This window comes from Lepidochelys kempii, chromosome 1, assembly GCF_965140265.1.
Source record: "Lepidochelys kempii isolate rLepKem1 chromosome 1, rLepKem1.hap2, whole genome shotgun sequence".
In the NCBI taxonomy this organism is placed as follows: Eukaryota; Metazoa; Chordata; order Testudines; family Cheloniidae; genus Lepidochelys; species Lepidochelys kempii.
In genome coordinates this window covers 226,749,779-226,771,457 of record NC_133256.1, presented here as the reverse complement: position 1 = coordinate 226,771,457, position 21,679 = coordinate 226,749,779, and the positions used below count along the sequence as shown (strand labels likewise).

Here is a 21,679-nt window from a genome sequence, read left to right as displayed (position 1 = left end):
GCCAAAAACACATCAAAGAGCAAACAGGCCATATTTTTTTCTTTGAAAGCTCTAAGCATTCTTGTGACTTGAGTAAATATATTCTAGTGAAATAACATTATATTTATGGTCTGAAATTTGCTTTATGTTTACTCTTAAACTACTGATTATTGGTAAAGGAATCAAATAACCATAGTTTAAATATATATATATATATATATATATCAATAATACATAGATACCATCACCTAAATTATAGTAATATATTTCCTCTGTGATGGGGCCTCTATTCTTGTGATTAAAATATATAGGCTTATATTTTCAAAAGTGTCCAGTGATTTTGGGTACCTTAGTTTTTGGGTGCTCATATTGAGACTTCTTCAGGGCCTTGATTTTCAGAAAGGCCATCTGCCTCTGGAAATCAGGCCCCTTTAAAGTGTCTCAAGTTCAATACCAAACATCACTAGTCACTTTAGGCCATGAGGTCTCTGGGAACTGACGTACAGCTTATCGTGGATGTGGTTACATTTCCAACGTATGAGTAATGACTCATTTCCTAATTTCTGCTTGCAGTATCCATAATGGAGTAATAGCAGTGTTCCAACGTAAAGGGCTCCCAGACCATGAACTTTACAACCTCAACGAAGGAGTTAGGTGAGTAACACAATCAGTGAGAGAGACGTTGCAGCAGAGTTTTTAGCTGCTGTTGTTGGCTAGTGATCATTGCTGACGACTTCCACAGTGAGGCCTTCTTTCTTCAGTTGTTTGTGTTGGAACTGATAAAGAATATCATTAATCTGTCCCTACTGGTTAGGTGTTGGTTCCTGGTCAGCTGTATTTACTGCAGGACTCTTGTCTGCACATCAGAGGGAAAAATTAAATGTAGTGACCTGCCTGTGTCATGGAAACAAATACAGTCCTGTCTCAACCAGTTTGTAGCAGTCTAGATGACATTTAGAAAACCAGAGTGTAAATCCAGAGCAACTGTGTTAACCCGTAGTGGAAAGAAAAGGAGTACTTGTGGCACCTTAGAGACTAACCAATTTATTTGAGCATAAGCTTTTGTGAGCTATAGCTCACTTCACTGGATGCATAAAGTGGAAAATACTAAAGTGGAAAATACAGTGAGGAGATCTCCTCACTGTATTTTCCACTTTATGCATCCGATGAAGTGAGCTGTAGCTCACGAAAGCTTATGCTCAGATAAATTGGTTAGTTTCTAAGGTGCCACAAGTACTCCTTTTCTTTTTGTGAATACAGACTAACACGGCTGCTACTCTGAAACCCTTAGTGGAGTTACTCTTGATGTGCTCCCTTATACCTGGGACCAGAATTGGGTCCATGGTTTTCTTTTAACAGCAGGTTGGCTATTAATAATTAGTTTATTGATAAACCTGCTTCATATGTTTTGCTCAATTGATCATTCATTTTGATGTACTTGCGGGAGAACAGTTGCTGATGATTCATACCTGAGCTGATTGAGGGCACATTGCAAAATCTAGACCAAAAGCTTCTATCATAAACAACACATCAGCAGGTCAAAACTTGTGGTGTAAAATATTGCATACTGTTGCTTAGAGGTTGGAAATTCCAGTCATGGTAGCATCCTCAGGGCTCCTGACCATTTGGAAATTGTTCCCATGGCTGCGGCAAAACACAGTCCAAAATTATCATCAGTTTCAGGAAATGTGTAGACCTTTCCTTTGTGAGGCTGTATTGTGCCTTTAAGGCACTAATTTGTGTTGGGGGTTTGTGGAGACCTTAACCAGTAGGAGCTCCAGGAGTAATACAGAGCAAGCATGGCCATTGGGCCACCCCGTAAGAGGATGTAGTGTATACTGGCTGGGGCAAGAGGGGCAAGTGTAGCACCAGCCTCTGCACGCATCCCTCAAGATGGCTAGCAGGATTATCCTCACACAGTCCATCAGTGTGAGTAAGTGCAAGGTGGTGCCTGGCCATTGCAGGAAAGGGCGGGGGATGAAAAGTAGGAATGATTCACTGCACATCCATCCAGTGTACATGCAGAGTCTGCTCCATGGATCTGTAGAGTCACCAAGCATAGTCCAGTTTAGTCTTGCATAGCAAGAGCTTTCCTGCAGGGTTCACTTGTCAGAAAAAATTAACAGATTAAAAAGCCATGGTTGGGCTAAAACCCAGCTAGCCTCTTCACTCTTATTTAGAGGTTTGCTTCCTCTTAGACGCCAAGTTAGGTTGACCATCCTCTAACAGCAATCCTCCTTTTCTGTGACTATCCTGGAATTGTTTTTTACAAAGCTCCTTATATGCCCAATGTTCCTTCATAAAAACACTGTTGTGAGGAGAGTATAAGTGGCTTGGAGGGTTGTGCAGGGATCAGGAATATCTGTATCAAGAGGAAGCATTTGTACAAACGCCAACTGCTAGACAGTCTCTTAAGCAGATTAGGACACATTTGTGCACACGGCAGCAGCAGCTGTCTCTCCTGAACTGTCCACTTTCTGACTTAACTATATTTTTCTACTGCACGTTGTCAATACGCAGTTTCTGAATCCTTGTGACTATTTAAAATGAGAACTTCTTCTTTTTTCAAATTTAGTTAAGCACAATGAGGACTATTTGCATGCCTTGGTTCAAAGTTCATACGTCAGATATTTTTGCTGTAGCTGTGTCCAAAAATTGAAATTAATATTATTCTGAAGTGGGGAAAATGTAATCACCCTCTCACAACTCAGACATCGCTGCATTTTTCCCCCCCACAAAAAATATTTAGGCAAAGACCGCGACTGGAAAATTTCCCTTCAGATGCTGTATTTTCTTCACAGTTACAGGATAATAAGAGAAGTTATTTTCCAACTATAAATAATGCAGGTTCTACTGGCAATTATTGTAATTAAATCATGGAAAGAATTGAGTAGCATCATAACACAAATATTAATATGTGGGGAAATAAGTTACACCTACAGCATTTGTGCATCTTCCTGTTGACTCCCAAACCCCTGGGTGTGTTTGTGCACATGAGTACTTACATGTGGCATAATCTGTTTTGTACATGCATGTGAAGGTTTTCTGTGTACACACAAATATCAGATCCTCAGCCTATTTAAATTTGTGTAGGACCATTTCCTTCAGTGGAGCTACGTTGATTTACACCAGATGAGGATCTGGCTCATAAAATGTATGGGTACCACTTCATGTTTGAAAGTTTGACGCAAGTGTCACTGGATAGGCCTTTCTTCCTTCTTTCCCACCTACCCTTTTCTTCCTCCTCCTTTCTCAGGGAAGATGCAGAAAACATCACAATGGATCAAGGTGATTTTTTAATAAATACAACATACAGTTGTAATAAGATACATGTCTTCTCTGCAGTATTAGGGCTTGTAATTAATACAATTTGAATAAGATATATTTTTGCAACATTAGATCTCGCATACCAACATGGAAATATTTTCCCTTTAGTTCAGTATGTAAAATTTCTGTTCTCCATGATTTGCAGTTTTCCCTCGCCAAAATCACCATTACATTTGACACTGATTGGTCTCTGGGTTGGCAGTCTTGGTAGACCATGTAGCAAGTTACTAGCAGAACCAGAACTAGAATCCAGGTCTCCTGGTCCCACATTGTAAACCTTGGTTCTCAATCTTTTCCATACCGTGATCCCCTTTTCCATACATCCTGGGACTCCCCATCCTATTCAGCAATATGGGAAGAACTGGGTAGGTCTGACTACCCTCCCCCTCCCCCAGATCCAAACTTGCCCCCTTCTGATCTGGGGTTTTGTTTTGGGTCAGCTGCACAAAATAAAAGTTGTTGGGGTTACAAATGAAATGCACGCTATGGTGATAAAGCAGATGGTTCACCAAGTTAAGTAGCTATAGCTATGAGTGCAAATACATTCCAAGAAAATGATAATCAAACCCAATAGTGTTCTGAACCCTGAATACTGCTATTAAAGAACCATAGAGGGCCTGGCTTCATTTATACCAAAGCTCCGTTCCACCACCATGGAAGTGTAAAGATGCCTTAAAGAGGACGTAAATTACGTTTAGAGCCAAAGGGACTGATTTTACTTCACTTGCACTATTGTAAATGATGAGTGACTCTAGTGGAGTTACATCGTTGTAAAACAGGTTTAAGTGAGGGAAGAAATAGCTCAAAAATATAATTGATTTACATCCTGAACTCCTTAACACAGCTTTTATTCAGTCCTTATCAGTTGGTTCAATGGGAGTTTGGCTGAGAAAAGGCTTAAGGTAATGTCCCATAATTCATAGAATATCAGGGTTGGAAGGAACCTCAGGAGGTCATCTAGTCCAACCCCCTGCTCAAAGCAGGATGAATCCCCAATTTTTGCCCCAGATCTCTAAATGCCCGCCTTCCCCCAAGGATTGAACTCACAACCCTGGGTTTAGCAGGCCAATGCTCAAACCACTGAGCTAGTATACTCACCTTAATTTTCAGCCAAGTTAAAAAAAATAAAAAATCATTCATGAAAACCTATATATAGAATCTCTCTGCTTAACTCTTTTTTTGTATCTGTAACTGTGTGATATTAATAACCATATAGTGGAGACCTGCGGGAGTTCTCTTTTCTTATTCCTTTAGTTGGATGTCATTATTTACACTCCTCAAAAATTAAGGAAGAGGAAACCGTGAGGAAGCAGGATAGCCAGTATTAAAGATGATGTATATCTGCCTCTCCTCTGAGCTTCAGGATGCTAATTGGATACAAGCAAGGCAAATTTCAGCAGCATTTCCTCAGTTGTTGAAAGATTTTGTACCTGATAAAAGAATCTTTCTTCGCATCTTTCATAATTTAATAACTAATAAAGTAAAGGTCAGCTATAATAAAGAACTAGATTTTTTTCATTCTGAGTAGCATTTAGGAGTTAATTTCAGAGTCAACCAAAGAAGAAGCAGCAGGAAGATATAAAAGTGTATTTTATGTGAGTTTATATTAGCATCTTAATTTGTAAAGTCTTTAAACAGACAGAGTAGATTTAGAGCCAAAAAGATACAAGCCTCACAGGAGTGCAAAATGGCTCTTGGTAAAATCACAGCTGTTTAAAAATCAGGTCTCATATCTGGTCAGCAATCTCATTTGAATTTAATCAGCATTTTTACCTGGACTCCATCACAGAAGTATGTGTAGTCAGACATAGCTGTTCAGTACTGACCATTGCCCATGGCCTGATGGATTAGTACAATATATTTTGTTAAAAAAAAAGAAAAGAAATACATTTTTGCAAACAACTTTGTTGGGTTCGGTTCTGCTTTGGATCACTTATTAGTAAGCACAGGTACTGAGAACATCAAACACTGGTGTTCTAACACTGCCCAAGGACCTCAGCGTTTCATGGATAATTAATTGAAGTCAGCAACAAAGTACCCGTATTATTAGAGATTCAAAGGGGAGAAAGCACTCTGTGCTCTCAGTTCTGCCTTTACCCTGTAAGCAGAGATAGTAACGCATCCATAATGCTGCTCATGTAAATGCAGGCTGTGTACTTTTTAGCTTTATTTCTTTCTCATTTGAACTATTAAGTACCAAAATTTTAGTTCATCAGAGCCTAGGGTTAGTTTTCTAATCAAGAGAATGCCATTTTATAATCAACTTTTGGAACTCCAGTAATTAGCCATCACATCTAATCAAGGTATGAAGCCGCCTATGAATTAGCTATTTACAAACCACCTAATAGAATCAACAAGGAAGCTGGGACTGGAGTTTGAAGAGCCAGTAACTTGAAGGGAAGGTTGAAATAAAGCAAGAGATTGCCATATAACGTCTCCAATATTCTTTTTCTGAGCTGTGATACCAAGGTTATATTGCAGAGTGAGGTCTGGAGTGGTGGTGTTTCTTTCATATGAGAAATAAAATCTCTGTGGAAATTTACTGTCCTTTCATTATAGACTAGATTCAGCCAACCTTATTTATACTGAGTAGTGCCTTATTCCATGACATGTCCTATTGAAGTCAATGGGCCTGCTTGGAAAGTAAGCTACTCACCAGGAGGCAGAATCGGGATGGGGGGGGGGGGGGGAGATAGGGCAGAAGAGGAGCATATAGAGGGGAGTGGTCTGGGCTTCAGAAATAGGGCATGTTTTTTTAAAAAAATATATATATATATATATTTAATTATTTTTCAAGGCCAGAAGAAGAGAATAAATGAAAGGGAAAGGTGACCATACACAACAGTGTCTTCATTCACATACAATGAAACTTGTTTTGTACAACCACAGTAAGGACCAAAATATTTAATTGAGGTGGGTCTTTAACCTAATTTCACATAAAGTCGTACTGAGCTCCTTCAGTGATCACATGGGGCCAGATTTTCAAGTGTTCAGCAACCAAAGGTGTGACTAGATTCTCAGAATTGTTCAGCACCCAACATGCATCATGGGACTTTGCTGCATAGGCCTTGTGCTGGTTCTCTACACAAGGGCGAATTTCACCTTACATTGGTTCTGGCATTAGAGCTGGTGGAATTCAGTTGTTTCATTTGATGGTGGTTTATGGGAATTTTATTTTGTGTAGGTTGGCACTCCCACAGTTTGGCTTAGAGGCTCTCATTTGGAGGAGTCCCCGAACTCAAAGTGATATGCTGCATTTTAACCTGATTTTGCACTGACACCGTGTGAAACTTGGATTTTTAATTTAAATGACCCAGATTCACTCTGGATGTTTGTGACACTTGGCTCAGTTTCAAGCTTGTCACAAAACCCAGAGAGTTTCACTGGGGTTTCAGGTTTCTTTATGAACACTTTGCACAACTTTGTTATTTAAGTCTCTTAGGGCCCAAACTTGCAGTCCAGAGCTCAAAAAACTCAGAGCGCACCTCATTAAGGCAAGCCAAACTCTCATTCCTTTGGAATTACATCATTTCTAAATTGGCCAGATTGCTCAGAGCCACATACCAGCATAGAATGCTAAGCTTTTTCATATTCTTCCATTTCTGAAGTGGAAGTGAAGTGAAATTCTGGTCTCAGGTACATAGGCGTAAATACAGAGTAACTCCAGTGACTTCAGTGGTGTGATACTAAATTTTCACCGATGCAGCTGAAGGCAGAATTCAGCCTCTCTTCTTTCAGTTAAGAAAATGACTCCAGACATACGTGTATTTGTACCATAACTATATTCATTAATATGTCTAAATCTCCTACAATAAATATTTCTGAGCATTTAGAGATGTTGGTTTAAGGGTTTATTATAGAGTGTTATCCCTGTTTAATATGCTTCTAATTAAACATTTTTGGAAGGAAAGATATACAACTTAAAACACTTTGTAAGATCAGCAGTCTTCCTCTCTTATACACAATGTACATTGGGTACAATTTGTTGATTGTATAAATTCTTTTTTTATTCTCTAATACAGGCAACTACTGAAAACTGAGCTGGGATCCTTTTTTACTGAATACCTGCAGGTTTGTGGGGTTTTCGTTTTTCATTTAGCTTCTTACATTTGTCAGTGCTGCTGAGTAAAATTGTTTGTCTGAACAAGTAGTAGGCCAATCCTTTATCTTTCTGTTATCTTAAAGTTAAGGGTAAAAATAGGATCTGTTCCCCTTCCATCAATTTTCATGTCACATTGGTTGAAATTTCATACCAGGTCAGATACTGAAATACTTGACCAGAGGTCTTTGTACCACATGTATTTTAAGGACACTATTAAGGAACTTTATTGGGGTCACTTATAAAGGAAGGATTCAGATCATGGCTACAAAATGGATAAGATTTGCCCCTAACTGTTACAGTGGGATTCCTATAAATACTATTTTATCCAATATTCTGACGTGATCTATTATCCTGATTCGAAGCTCTCTAAAGGCTGTGGAAAGACTCCTATTGACTTCAGTGGCTTTGGATCAGGTCCTGTTATGAGCATTTATTGACTGATGAGATTTGGTTGTAATATTTCATTTTATAGTGAAAGCCCACATCTAATATAATAAATCTCAGCCTAATACAGATTTTTATTAAACGGATCCTTTTCAATAGGGTCCAAATATTTAATGTAGGTAAAAATTCTGTGGGATTCCTCAAGTTTCTTGTGGTATAATTAATCAGGAAGCCATTTATTAATAATTATACATGATCTTACTTTTAAAATACAATTTACCTCCCTTGCTGATTAAATGTTGTATGGCTTATGCTAATGTTTGTAAAAAGCTTTGATATCCCCAGATGGAAGTTGCTATTCGCTGGAAGGGCTAAGAATATGATCATCATCATCATTTTACAAATGTCCTAGTAGATTTAAACAAGAAGATGGACATAGAAGTAAAACTCCATTAATCAACAGCAACCCTTAAACCAGCTTTCTTGTGGGAACAAAACAAAACAAAACAAAAAATCCGCAATGGCTTCCAAGAAATACGGAGTTGTAGAAATAAAAGGTGTGTGTGTTTTATTTACAGAATCAGCTGCTTACAAAAGGCATGGTAATACTGAGGGACAAGATCCGGTTTTATGAAGGTAACTCAGACTTCAGCAATGCTGCAGCTGTTCAGTGGGCTTGATCTAAAACAGTGGTTCTTAACCTGGGGTGCACGCATCCCCTGGGGGTGCAAGATGCCCTTTCTGGAGGTGCGAGACATGCCTGATTATTTTTTTTTTTAGAAGGTAAATCATTGAAAACACAAATTAAGCACAGGCACGTAAGTACAACTACTTTGTTTCATCAAACCTCTGTATTTTTTAACATTATACATTTTTTTAACGATTACTGTAATATACAAACAAAAAACAGACCTAGGTTTAAAGAACTGACCTACTTCAACAATTTTTGATATGGGGTGTGAGAACATATTTTTAGAACCAAAGGGGTGCAGGCTGCAGTAAAGGTTAAGAACCACTGATCTAAAGCATACTGAAATCAATGAGATTCCTTTCACTGACTTCAATGGGCTTTGGATCAGGTCCCATAACAGCAGGTTGTTCCAGTGTCACTTACAGTTTCATGTTCCTATTGGCTTCCACCAAGGAGAAATGTTTGTCTAGCACATCAGCTAACCAAACTTCGTGTTCGGATGTTTACATTTTCATCCAGTTATAACCTGTTTAAGATTAAATGACTGTGGAAAACTGAATACAATATTTTATTAAATGACAATGTAAACCGTGCAATCTCAATTAGCTGAAAAGTCATGGGAACACACTCTGATCTCACTTACACCTGTGTATATCCTGAGTAATTCTGCTGTCTTTAGTAGAGTTACTCTGGGTTTACATTGGCATTAATGAAGTCAGAAGCTGGCCCTTTGTGTTGTCGTGGCTCCATTTGTCTCTGTCTTCAGTTAAAGTGGTTATAAATGTCACCTAACTGAGGCAGCTATTATTGAGATTTCTTTCATATTTGAAAGAATCAATCCAAGTATTAAGTAAATTAAATGCATAGAGAAGGAACAAAACTTCAGAGTATTGGCCAGATTCTGCTCACCTGTACACCAGTATAAATCTCGAGTATCTCCACTGAAGACAGTTTTCCACTGGAATTACTCCAGATTTACATCAGTGTAACTAGGAGTAGAATATGGCCCTATCTCTCCACACAAACACTCTAGTTTCTCTCACTTGCATTCACTAGAGATATGTAAATGTGGCAGTAGAGATGTTGTCAGATCAGTCTTTTAATGAGTCTACATGAATGCAGAAAGAAAAAAAACCTCTTAAAATTGCTAGGACAAATTCACTGGCAGAATTATAGTATGGTCAAATACATTCTGCTTACCTAGCCTCCAGCTGCTATTTTACCTGAATACAATATTCTTCATTCCATGGCCTACACTGTTGTGCAGCAGTTAGAGGTGATTTTTAAATTGGCTGTGTCACCCAGAGGCAGCTATATTTCATTAGCGGGTGAAGTAATTTCTGAATATAGATTATAAAATAAAACATCTGAAAACCTTTTGGAATCCAAGACAGTTTTAAAGAAATGCAGTTTTCTTTCAACTGCCCCACAATGTCAAAATGCCTCTTAGTCTAAATACACCATTTGATCAGTTTCCTGGTGAAAGCCATTGGCATTACTTACAGCTATCTCTGAATTTTAAATGTGACCTTTCATTGCTGTCTGCTTATTTGATTGGATCAAGACTGTTATTGAACCCAAATCTGTTAATGAAAAGACAATTCCCCTGACCACAGCAAACAGAAAACATATTTGACATTACATTCCTCAAACTCCTCTAGAGCTGAACATAGAGTGCTTTAATTATTTAACATAACCCCTACAAAATCACAGACAACTGGACTGTAAGGGTTTCAAGGTTTTCACAGCTTGCTTGCAAATTATAAATCAGATTTTTCAATCTCAAACTGGTAAATCAAAAGGAGAAACCAGTCAATTTTTTAAATCACACTGTATAGGTACATTTTTAAAAAGTTGATATTAGATTTATATAAAATATCATTAATATTTAAGATGCAAAACTGAGAAACAAACATTAAAATGCAAGGTTTCTGAGTTTCATTTCAGTTACAGGAGAAGCTAGCTGCATGTGTAAAATGTCAACAAACTCTTAGGCTAGATTGCTAATTTGATTTAATGCCATATATAGTTTACTTAAACAGGTCATTAAAATGTGTGTGGTGTAAAAATATTGTGGGATCATGGAAAATATTATGTGTCTGTTTCATACAAGAATGACCACATCAGGCCTATGTTTACATGAGCTGAGTTTCCTTTATCCCTGCAAATACTGTAGGAAATCCAACGGCCTTTGCTTGACAGTAAAACAAACGTTCTCAGAGGACATGAAAGTCAAATTCTTTTGTGTGAAATATGCTAATCACCAATTGATTCTAAGCATGCTTCCACATCCCACAGTAAAAGGCCTGTCTGGAAAAATGCAGTTTACTGTTCAGATAGAGGAGCAGCTGTTCTGAGTCACTGTTGTTGCTGCATTGAAATTCATTGCTTTACAAAGTAGACGGTGCTGAGCAGACTGCCCACAAAATATAAGAGATGAGCTAAGGTAAAGACACATTTCCAGCAGGAATAGGGTTGCCAACTTTCTAATAGCAGAAAACCGAACACCCTTGCCCTGCCCCTGCCCTGCCTCTTCTCCTAGGCCCTGCCCCCTCTCACTCTATCCCCACTCCCTCTCTCATTCGCCTTTCCCCACCTTCGCTCACGCGCTCATTTTCACCAGGCTGGGGCAGGGGATTGGGTTGTGGGAGGGGGGTGTAGGCTCTGGGGTGGGGCTGGGGATGAGGGGTTTGGGCTGCAAGGGCGAGCTCCAGCTGGACACAACACAACCACACGGACAGCATTGCACTGCTTCCTACAGATCCTGGAATTTTCAGACGGTCCCCGCGGCTTATTCCTTGCTGGGGTAGGGGTGGAACAATGTTGTGGAATCTCCATGTGGGGATCTTCAGTGATTTAATCCCCTATCCTCCCTCCAGGGAGTTTTACTGCAGGAGGCGGGGGCAGTCTGGCTTTGTTATATTCTGTACAGGAGCTCTCTGACTAAGCTTTGTGCAGGAAGTCCCTCTATTCAGTCAGAGCGTTTAATTGTGTGATCCAAAAGACACACATACTGACTGATCCTATGTACAGGCGGGAGAGATACTTCTAAAATAACTGTCAGTGAGCCCCTTTTGTTCTGCAGGAACTAGTATATTACACATCATTTCCTGTGTTGCTCAGTCAATGCCACTGACTAACTGTTCACAACATAAAACAAGTTAGTGAAGCACTTATGTTTTTACAGGACAGAAGCTGCTGGATACCTTAGCTGAAACCTGGGATTTCTTTTTCAGTGACGTCCTGCCCATGCTTCAGGCTATTTTCTATCCTGTGCAGGTGAACTGTTACTTTGTTACTTTAGAATCCAGAAAAAGCCGTTTGATGGATTGATCAACAAATTGGCACAACTGTCAAACTATCCCAGAGGGGCCAATCTGTTAGTGCAGGTGTTCTGTAAAGTCAAGTCATTTGCATGAATGGTGAAGTACTCATGTGAAAAACATGAAGGGGGAACTTTGAAAAGAGGAACTGCATGCAATGAGGATGTTTAGTCCTTATGTCAGCTCACACTACAGCAAAAGGATATGAATAGTAAAATGAAGATGGGCAATCAGTGAAGCAAGCACAGCTGTGTTGACTTCAGCATGTACATCTCCAGCTAGGCCTCCTGCATGTATAATCTGAAGTGCCTGCACTTAGTATAGTGTTAAAAATGTCAATGGAAAATTTTGTACTCTGTAAGTCATTTTCAGACACTTCCAGTTTTGTTATTGCTGTACTTCTTTGCTGGTGTAAATTGGCTCAGATTCATTGAAGTGAGTGGAGTTGCACTAATTCACACCAGCAGAGAATTCTACCTGAAATCATTTTATACACACTTAAGGCATTTGAGTTCCTTGTGGGGAAAAAGGGCCTGGTTTTCAGAAACATCCTCCTGTTTTGCAGGGTTAACTTTGCATCTACAATTAATTGATAAATCAGTTCATTGGGTGTCTAAATGCTATCAGTATGATCATTTGCACTTGCAGGCACAAAATCCTAGTTCTGTGGAAAAGTTGAAACTATAAATATGTTGTTTCTGCAAGTAAAGGAAACATCTGAAAAATTCCTTGAAGCATGTAAAGCATACAGGGCCACATTGTCCACTGACTTGTGCCATGTGTAGCCATTTAAACCAGTACAATCACCAACTAATCAGAATATTGGGTGGAATTTCAAAAGTATTTTGGCACCTAGTGGGATTTTCAAAAGCTGCTAGATAAATCAGTTACCTATGTCCCTCTCAAATCAATGGAAATTAGGCACTGAACTCACTTAGGTGCTTTTGATAATCCCACTAGGCACCTACTTACATCTTTAGGTGCCTAACTTTCTTTGAAAATCTGCTCCTAGGTAAGTTAGAAACACAAGTCCCATTCTCTTTCTGTGGAAGTTGTGACTGGGATTTTCAGAGGAATCTGAATGTGTATCTGAGGACCTGTATGTCCTAGGGATAAGCCCGTATGTCACCAACTGAAGTAACTACACTAGTGCAAACCCTAGTGCCCTAGTATAGACAAGGAAATGGGGGCTAATCCCTAGTACAGACAAAGCCAGAGGCTGCTATTGCTGCTAGAAACATGTTCTTTGGGCAGAAGCTGAGGTCTTCCCTAGAGAAGAAGTAGTTGCATGGAATCACGATGTGAAGTATCAGCTCTGCTTCTGCCTTGTATGCTGAGACAGTAGCACAGGCAGGTTTTGAGCAGTGGAGGAACTAGGGGGCCGAAGGGCCTTTAGTGGTACCCACCTGCAATTATACCTATTGACTTGAAAAGGTGCCCCACACAAACCTAAAGGCCATCCACGGGCTGGTCGTCCCCTCTCCATTAGCTCTGCCACTGTGCTGAGTATTCCCTGAATTTTAAAGAAGGGTGGAGCCACCACTGGGCAGGGCTGGGAAGTCCCAAACCTAGACAAAGTGTGAATTCCCACCCTGCACACAAGTCAGAGGAAATAAACAGGAATTCAAACGTTGCCCTTGTTAAAATACTCTTAAAACTTTATACTACTGTATTTAGGATTCCAAAATATTCTTACAGGGTGTAAATTCAGGAAAGAGCCCCGATTACATGTGTATCCAGATGTGGCAAAGTTACCACTAACACACTTCTTCCTGGCTGGATGTCATGCTGCAGCAACATTTGCCTCAGGTTCCCCCACTGTCCTTTGGCCGTGCCTGGACTCTCTGACAGTCCTCGTCTGTCCCTCTGGCGCTGGACAGCCAGCCGCCCCAGCCCTTCCAGCTGAAGTGCAACCCAGCTCTTCCCTGAGGGAACCCCCGCAGCCTCTCTCCTGGGAGCATCCCTCATTCCCTCTGCCCCTTCACTGTTCCTCTGGGTCCAGCTCTCTGGGTCCAGCTCTGGCTTTGGAGAAGTCAACAGGTAAGCTCCTCTGCAGCTCCCCTGCCTTCAGTCGTCTTTGGTCCTTGGCTCTGGCTGTCTGGCTTAGAGCCAGCAGGCAACTGCCTCTGGTGCTCTTTGACCTTCAGCTCTCTCCAGCCCCGGTGCTCTGGCTTGGGGACACCAGTCAGCAAACCCGTCTTGCTGCTGTCCTGCCTTCAGCCTTCTCCCAGGCACCACATAAAGTCTCCTGGCTCTGGCAGCTCTCCCCTCCTATCCTTCCCCTGACTGACCCAGGCCCTGACTCACCGGGTCTCTCCTCCCCTAATATCAAGAAGTGCCCTCTTGTAAACACAATTAATTGACCAAACTGGAGTGTGCTGATAAGGCTCTAGCACACCGGCCTTGCTCCCTCTCAAAGGGCCAGTATCACCCTGCCACGCCAGGTCTCGGACGGATTTGTGGATTACAGACTAAATAATTCAGTCCATGGCAATGATAGACAAGTCATACGGAAGTATCATGTGAGTCCACACAAAGATTGTGGATCTACAGATTGGTTTGTTTTGTTTTTTGACTATCCCAAATATTTCCTTTGAATTTGCATTGAATTTACCATTGCTACTACTCGTAAAGATTTAAGAAAAGCACTTATACTTGGGATTCTGACCGTTGTTTTTAAATGGCTCATCATCCTTATTGTGGTGATTCTGTTCATAGGGGAAGGAGCCCTCGGTTCGTCAGCTGGCTCTCCTGCACTTTCGGAACATTATAACCCTCAATATTAAATTAGAAGATGCCCTGTCACGTTCCAGAGCCAGGGTTCCACCTTCAATTATTCAGATGCTGCTAATACTCCAGGTAAGGAGTTTGGGTTATATTTTAAAAATCTCTCTTTCTTTGCTGTGTTGACAACATTTTCAAAAGTGGCCGCTGATTTTTTGGGTGCCCAGTTTGAGACATCTCGACCCTGGATTTTAGAGGCACTGAGCATCCACTAGTCCAGGTGAAGTCATGGAACTGTAGTTCTCAACATTGCTGAAAGTGGAGTTTGTGGAAATTCAAACTGTGCAAAGCAAAAATTAAGGGACCCAAAAGTAGAAGCCACTTTTGAAAATTGAGCCTAAATGCATAAAGTTTTGGTATCAGGTTCATATCTGTGGCAGTAACACAACTTTCAAGGGGTGCTATGGGCTGATGCACTAGTATTTCTGGAGATTGGTGGTTTCATCATAATGCTTAGTACAGATTTGATCATGTCAACAAATTCTGTCAAAATTGCTTGCTAGTCACAGATGTAAGATTCTAGGTGTTGGTGTTTTCTTTAAATATTTATCAAGTCCTTGGTCAAGAAACTAGGGCTAAGGAGAAAATTACATAGATACAAATTAGGGCTGTCAAGCGATTTTAAAAAAATTAATTGTGCGATTAATCGGGTGATTAAACAATAATAGAATACCATTTAAATATTTTTGGATGTTTTTCTACATTTTCAAATATATTGATTTAAATTATAACACAGAATACAAAGTGTATAGTGCTCACTTTATTTAAAAGCACTGTAAAAAACAAAAGAAATAGTGTTTTTCAGTTCACCTAAGTACTGTAGTGCAATCTCTTTATCATGAAAGTTAAACTCACAAATGTAGAATTGTACAAAAAAAAACTGCATTCAAAAATAAAACAATGTAAAACTTTAGAGCCTACAAGTCCACTAAGACCTATTTCTTGTTCAGCCAATTGCTCAGACAAACAAGTTTGTTTACATTTGCAGGAGATAATACTGCCCACTTCTTGTTCATAATGTCACCTGAAAGTGAGAACAGGTGTTCACATGGCACTGTTGGAGCTGGCATTGCAAGATATTTACATGCCAGATATGTTAAACATTCGTAGGCCCCTTCATGCTTCAGCCACCATTCCAGAGGACACGCTTCCATGCTGATGACCCTTGTTAAAAAAATAATGTGTTAATTAAATTTGTGACTGGGAGAGATTTGTATGTCGCTGGCCCTATTTTACCCGCATTCTGCCATATATTTCATGTTATAGCGATCTCGAATGATGACTCAGCACATGTTCATTTTAAGAACACTTGGCTGAACGAGAAGTAGGACTGACTGGAGTTGCAGGCTCTAAAGTTTGCATGATTTTGTTTTTGAGTGCAGTTACGTAACAAAAAAAATCTACATTTGTAAGTTGCAGTTTCACGATAAAAAGATTGCACTACAGTACTCGTATGAAGTAAATTGAAAAATACTGTTTCTTTTGTTTATAATTTTTACAGTGCAAATATTTGTAATAAAAAATAATATAAAGTGAGCACTGTACACTTTGTATTTTGTGTTGTAATTGAAATCAATATATTTGAAAATGTAGAGAAACATCCAAAAATATTTAATAAATTTAAATTGGTATTTTATAGTTTAACGAAGCGATTAAAACTGCAAGTAATCACGATTAATTTTTTAATTGTGATTAATTTTTTTGAGTTAATCGCGTGAGTTAACTGTGATTAATCGACAGCCTTAATACAAATAAATGAAACCAGGGAAACTGTCGGAAGAAAAATAAGATATCCAGAAAGAAAAGCAGCACCTAGTTTGAAAAATATTCAAAGAATGTGTATGTTGGTGAACACTTGATGAAAGAAAAAAATCACAACAGAATGCATGTTAAAGGGAAAGGTGGCACTTCTTAAAAACTGGGGCAATTGAGACGTTGTGGTTAGTAAATTTTTATATACAGATGAATTAAGAACAAATGAAAGGAAATACTTTTTCACTGCTGTTTGGGGTCATTGAATCAAATACTGTGGCTGATCGTATTTTAAGGGCTGCATAATTTAACAACCAATGATACTACCTATATTACTCTGTTATGGGTAATACTGAGATAAGTGTAACCAAATCCCATGCTTCATGACCTCTGCTGGATCAAGAACGGGTATTTTTCCTCAGTACCATATTGCACAGTTGTCTAGGTACATTATTTCAGCAGGGCTTAAAGTTGGGGAGGTCGCACACCTGGCAAAAGATAAAAATTAAGCTGGGTCACTGAGAGCACACTTTAAGCACTCTTACTAAAGCTGGTGCTCCCAGATTATGAAACACCCCTCACTTTTTTTCAGACTGTGTTAAACACTGGTTTTCATTTTTTTCACCTTCCCCTTTAAGAATCAAATATTAGCCGCTGCTAGGATCCTGCTCCCATTGAAGTCAGTGGCAAGACTTTCATTGACTGCAATAGGAGCTGGATAACATCGTATATTAGAAAATTCAAAGGAGGTGATGGAATGATCTGCCAGGAACAGTGCTGCAGGGAAGTTTATTGCACCCCTCCCTTGTCCTCCAGCAGGAAACATTCACAGGATAATAAGCGCTGTTTTTTTTATTTAAAGGAAAAGGCCGAATTCATCCCCTGTGCAACTCCACTGATTTAAATCTATAATTACGTGGGGATGTATTCCTCCCTGGATGTTTATTCATGTAAATCTCTCACTTATAATCATACAGCAGGAAGATAGTGACAAAAATTGTTGTTTGCCAATAGTTGCCTGGCTTTGCGGTTTAAAATCTAGGTGAAACCAAACCAAAGGCTTAGTGTCAAAGAGGATCAGGGAATGAGTCAGTTTCTCTGTTTACATTTATAAAAGCTCATAGTCAATTCAGAAGGAAGAATGTTTCCCAAACCGAAACATCAGAGAAAACAAAAGCTATTTTTTTGTACATTTAGAGGCAACTGTGCAGTGTTTTAAATTTGTTGAGTAAGATTCAACCCTGTTGTGGGTAGAGGTGGGGCAAGGATAACAATGCAACTGTCTGGTTCTCATGCAAGATTACAAATCACATGATAAAGTTTTATGCTCAGACTTCCCAGAATGATGGAGAGTATTACAGACCTGTCTGAGTCACCCTCATGGATCACAAGTCTGTTCTAATTGGACTCAGCCTTTGTGCTTCCAAGCCAGCTGGGACTGGGCAGCATCAAATCAGTTTCTAGATCTGGGCCTCTAAGGGTGTGTCTACACAGCAAAGAAAAACCCATGGCTGGCCCATGCCAGCTGTCTTGGGCTCATGGGGCTGTTTTATTGCTTTGTAGACTTCCAGGCTCAGGCTGGAGCCTGGGCTCTAGGACTAGGGTGACCAGATGTCCCGATTTTAAAGGGACAGTACCGATATTCGGGGCTTTGTCTTATATAGGCATCTATCACCCCCCATCCCCTGTCCTGATTTTTCACACTTGCTGTCTGGTCACCCTGTCTAGGACCCTGTGGCATGGGAGGGTCCCAGAGCTTGGGGCTCCAGCCTGAGCCTGAACGTCTGCCCAGCAGTTTTTCAGCTCCAGAGCCTGAGCCCTGCGAGCCCAAGTCAGCTGACCCGGGCCAGCCCCGGGTGTTTTATCCCTGTTCAGACATGTCCTAAGGTACACTCCTTACAGGTCTTTAGGCAACACACAAAAGCCTGTATGGTCTCCCCACTTGAATCCGTGCTCAGTTGTCTGAGCCCTTGGACCCACTCCATGTGTCAGTCAGGAAGGCCCCTTCTGTGGTCCTTCCATTCTCTGGCAGTGATCAGATTAGGGGGTGGAGAGAGACGGGGCAGATCCTGCTTTTACAGAATGTTTCTGTTCCCTCTGTCAGGTGACGAGCTAATCAACTGCAGATTCTAGTCCCATGGTTAGTTGGGAAGTTCCAGCCATCTAGAGTTCAAACTGGGAAAAGCAATTCCCTCCGGCTGGCTCCTCTCTCTAGCAAAACGTTGGTCCAGGGGATGGGCCCCCTTGGTTGGAACACAGTTACTTACCACTGATGACTCTTTTGTGTTAGTCCTTCTGGGAATTAGGCATTACACTAAGCTTCCCTGTCAGTGGAAGACCATAATTTGATACAGACATGTACAATCCATTACATCTGGTTGGATCAAAGACTAGAAGCACTCTGAAGGCAATGGGATTTGTTTGTGGTGTGGGGTAAATTTGGTATTGGTCATGTACCTTTCTTCATTGGTAGCTGGAGCCCTGTCTGGCCAGAGGAAGACAAAATAACACAGGACTTTTTCTTCATGGAGGGGCAATGTAAGTTTATAAAGAAGAGTGGGAAGTCATGAGAGACTCTGACACTTGTTCAACATATAGGCCCCAATCTAACAAAGCATGTAAACACATGCTTAACTTTGACCACATGAGTAATCTCACTGCCTTCAGTGGGACTACTTGCATGTTTAAAGTTCAGTACATGCTTAAGTGCCTTGCTGGATTGCAGCCAACCCAGAAGACTTACCACAAAGGAGAAAATAGTCCCTTTGGAGCATTTCTCAGTGAGAAGGTCTGGAATGAAGTTGGTCCCTGCATTTCCTCCTAGAGGGTAAACTTTTCTTTCAATCAGGTCTTCCAACCTCTGAGCCATAGGCTACATTTATCTTCAGCCCACCCAGTAGCCTCATCCTAAGGAGTGCACCCCAGCCTGTGATACAGTTTCTGCACCAATTCCCTGGGATAAGATGGCATAAGATGGTATATGAATTGGGATAGAAAATCTCACAATCCACCCTGCCACATCCCTGCCCTTCAAACACATGTGTAGATACCACCATTTCTCTGTGAGTAAGGCATCAGAGATATGAAACTCAGGAGCAGAAAAAGGAGAAGAAATTAATGAAAATGTAGTTCAGGAATCTGAATTTGGGAGTTGAGACAAACTGGAGTAGCTAGATTATCTAAAGAGCAACAAAGCATATCAAGGCATTATAAAAGGTCAGATACCCAAGTGGCTCATTCTGTGGGTGCCACATGACAAAATCTTATATCCCTTCAGCACTTTGAAAATATGCCCATGGAAATGTGGAAAGAAATATGTTCACTTTTGGAATAAAATTGTAGGGTGCCATCACACAGCAGTAGCAAACAGCACAGCTAAGGCTAACATTTAAGGATCAGAAAGTATTCCTAGAGCTAGGTTTTCTACTGGATGTATGCACCACACCATCAACCTAATCTGGTCCTACAGCCAGTTTAACTAACCCTGGAAAGATCACCCCAGTATCATCTGGTGGCCAAGAAAGAGTTGATTAGATGGTGAAATCCTTGCCCTATTAAGGCTCTTATGGCACTCAACTTCTCTGCTGTCAGCATGACAGGAGAAAGTGTGGCCAGTTGCTCTGCACTAATCCTTAACTGCAGTGTTAGCCCCCATAGCCATGTATAGACAATGTAAATTAAAGCAGCCCTCAGACAGCTCTAGTTGGGCTATTGGGCCTGCAAGAGCAGCATCAGGATCAGGGGAGTGCAAAGAGGAACTTAAGGCACCTTTACATGCACACAAATAGAGACACTCTCACCCTCCACTCTCTGGCCCTTTGTGTGGAATTAGAAAGCAGGAGAATGAGTCAGAAAGGAAGCAGGAAAATGGGGGTGAAAAGCACAGAGATTAGGGAAGAACAACTCCCAAAACACCAGAGAGACAAAGTGGTCACTGCGTGATTTCCAGAAGTATTTATACAGAGGACTAAAAAAACCTCTGACTTATTTTGAAAAACATGTTGTATACAGGCCCTTTGTTTGCCACTGTGACTGGAATATCTTATCACTAAGTGTCCTAGTTTAGGCCTGAGAAAGTCTGCAAAGAGTGGTAAGAGAATATTGAGCTGAACATCTCTCATTTGACATAAGGATAATGTGGAGTCCATACAGAGGGTTAAAAAAAAAAACCTCTCTGGGCAGCACAAACTATTAAAAAAGATATAGAATACAAAGTACAATATCTCTCGTATTGGGGGATGAGGTCTTTTTACACAGCAGGTCCTAATAGAAAAATAAAACCCTGTGGTGTCGTGTGGCTTCTCTGAGCTTCATTGAACTCTTGGGTCGGTCATCTTCATGTAAAAGCAGACAAAATAAATAAATACATCTGCCCAGTGGGACCTATTTCTTGTCTCTGTAATGTGCCTAAATGTTCTCTATATCCCATCTCATTTCAGATGGGTGCAAAGGGCATTTCAAAGGCTGTAATCAAATACAAAGAGTGCTGTTTTCCCAGCTGGGCAGCAACACAGCAAACTAATGACAATGTAGCAGTTAGAGAACAAAATGACCTGCACTCTCCTGAGCACGGCTGTTCTTTGGAACTCAAGCTTTTCCAGCACTGAAGGGAGTATCAGTTGAGGCCACTTCATTACGGCCTTGAGGTTTATAGTTTGGCAGTCTTTTGTCAGGAGTAGCCTTGCTGCGTCTTTGAGACTGCATTATGGGAGACAGGCAGGTTATAAGCCAGTCAGGGTGGCAGGTGGTTTGGGGTACCAAGATGTTTATAACTCTTTGGTGGTGGTTTTTGAAATAGGGAACCTATAGTGTTTAAGGATATGAGAAATGGATACATACAAATACACTACAGGGCCTAAATATAAAACAGCATTTCTTGAAGTGTACCTTTTCCCTACCTTTTGGGAAATATGATCCTCTCCTCCTTTCCCACAATGGAGACCTCTGTCTGTTGCCTTCTTTGTGTTGTTTCTCTGGGCTTTCAGCCCCATAGATAAAGATGGCAGTGATTGCTACCCATGTAAGAACTATCCCAGCCAGATCTGTAGCTGGTTTAAATTGGCATCACTCCAATTGACTGCGACATCAGTTGATTTACATGAACTTGAGACTATACCCTCAAATTTCCACTTCGGAAGACTTTGTATGTAAAAACCATGGGCACTTGTGAACTGTGGCCAGTGTAATGTTCTGTTGTCTCTATTAGCAAATACAGAGGTCATACACAGTAGGTATGGCACTGTTTCATGCCCTGTGATGGATCATGTGTTGCCATGCAGTTATTTGTGTCTTTGCAGAGAGAGAATTTTTTCAAAGAGAAATGTGACTTTTTCTCCC

At 40.5% G+C, this 21,679-nt stretch overlaps 1 protein-coding gene across 7 annotated transcripts in view; it reads left to right on the top strand.

Annotated features, from left to right (window-relative positions):
- PRR5 (proline rich 5) overlaps positions 1–21,679 on the top strand; it is a 130,563-nt gene that overhangs the window by 74,080 nt on the left and 34,804 nt on the right. For all 7 annotated transcript variants that reach the window (XM_073316435.1, XM_073316414.1, XM_073316396.1 and 4 more), the window contains 5 exons: positions 553–633; positions 7,329–7,377; positions 8,371–8,428; positions 11,671–11,762; positions 14,525–14,665. In XM_073316435.1, the coding sequence (XP_073172536.1) occupies positions 553–633; positions 7,329–7,377; positions 8,371–8,428; positions 11,671–11,762; positions 14,525–14,665 (421 nt within the window). The remainder of the gene's footprint in view (positions 1–552; positions 634–7,328; positions 7,378–8,370; positions 8,429–11,670; positions 11,763–14,524; positions 14,666–21,679) is intronic.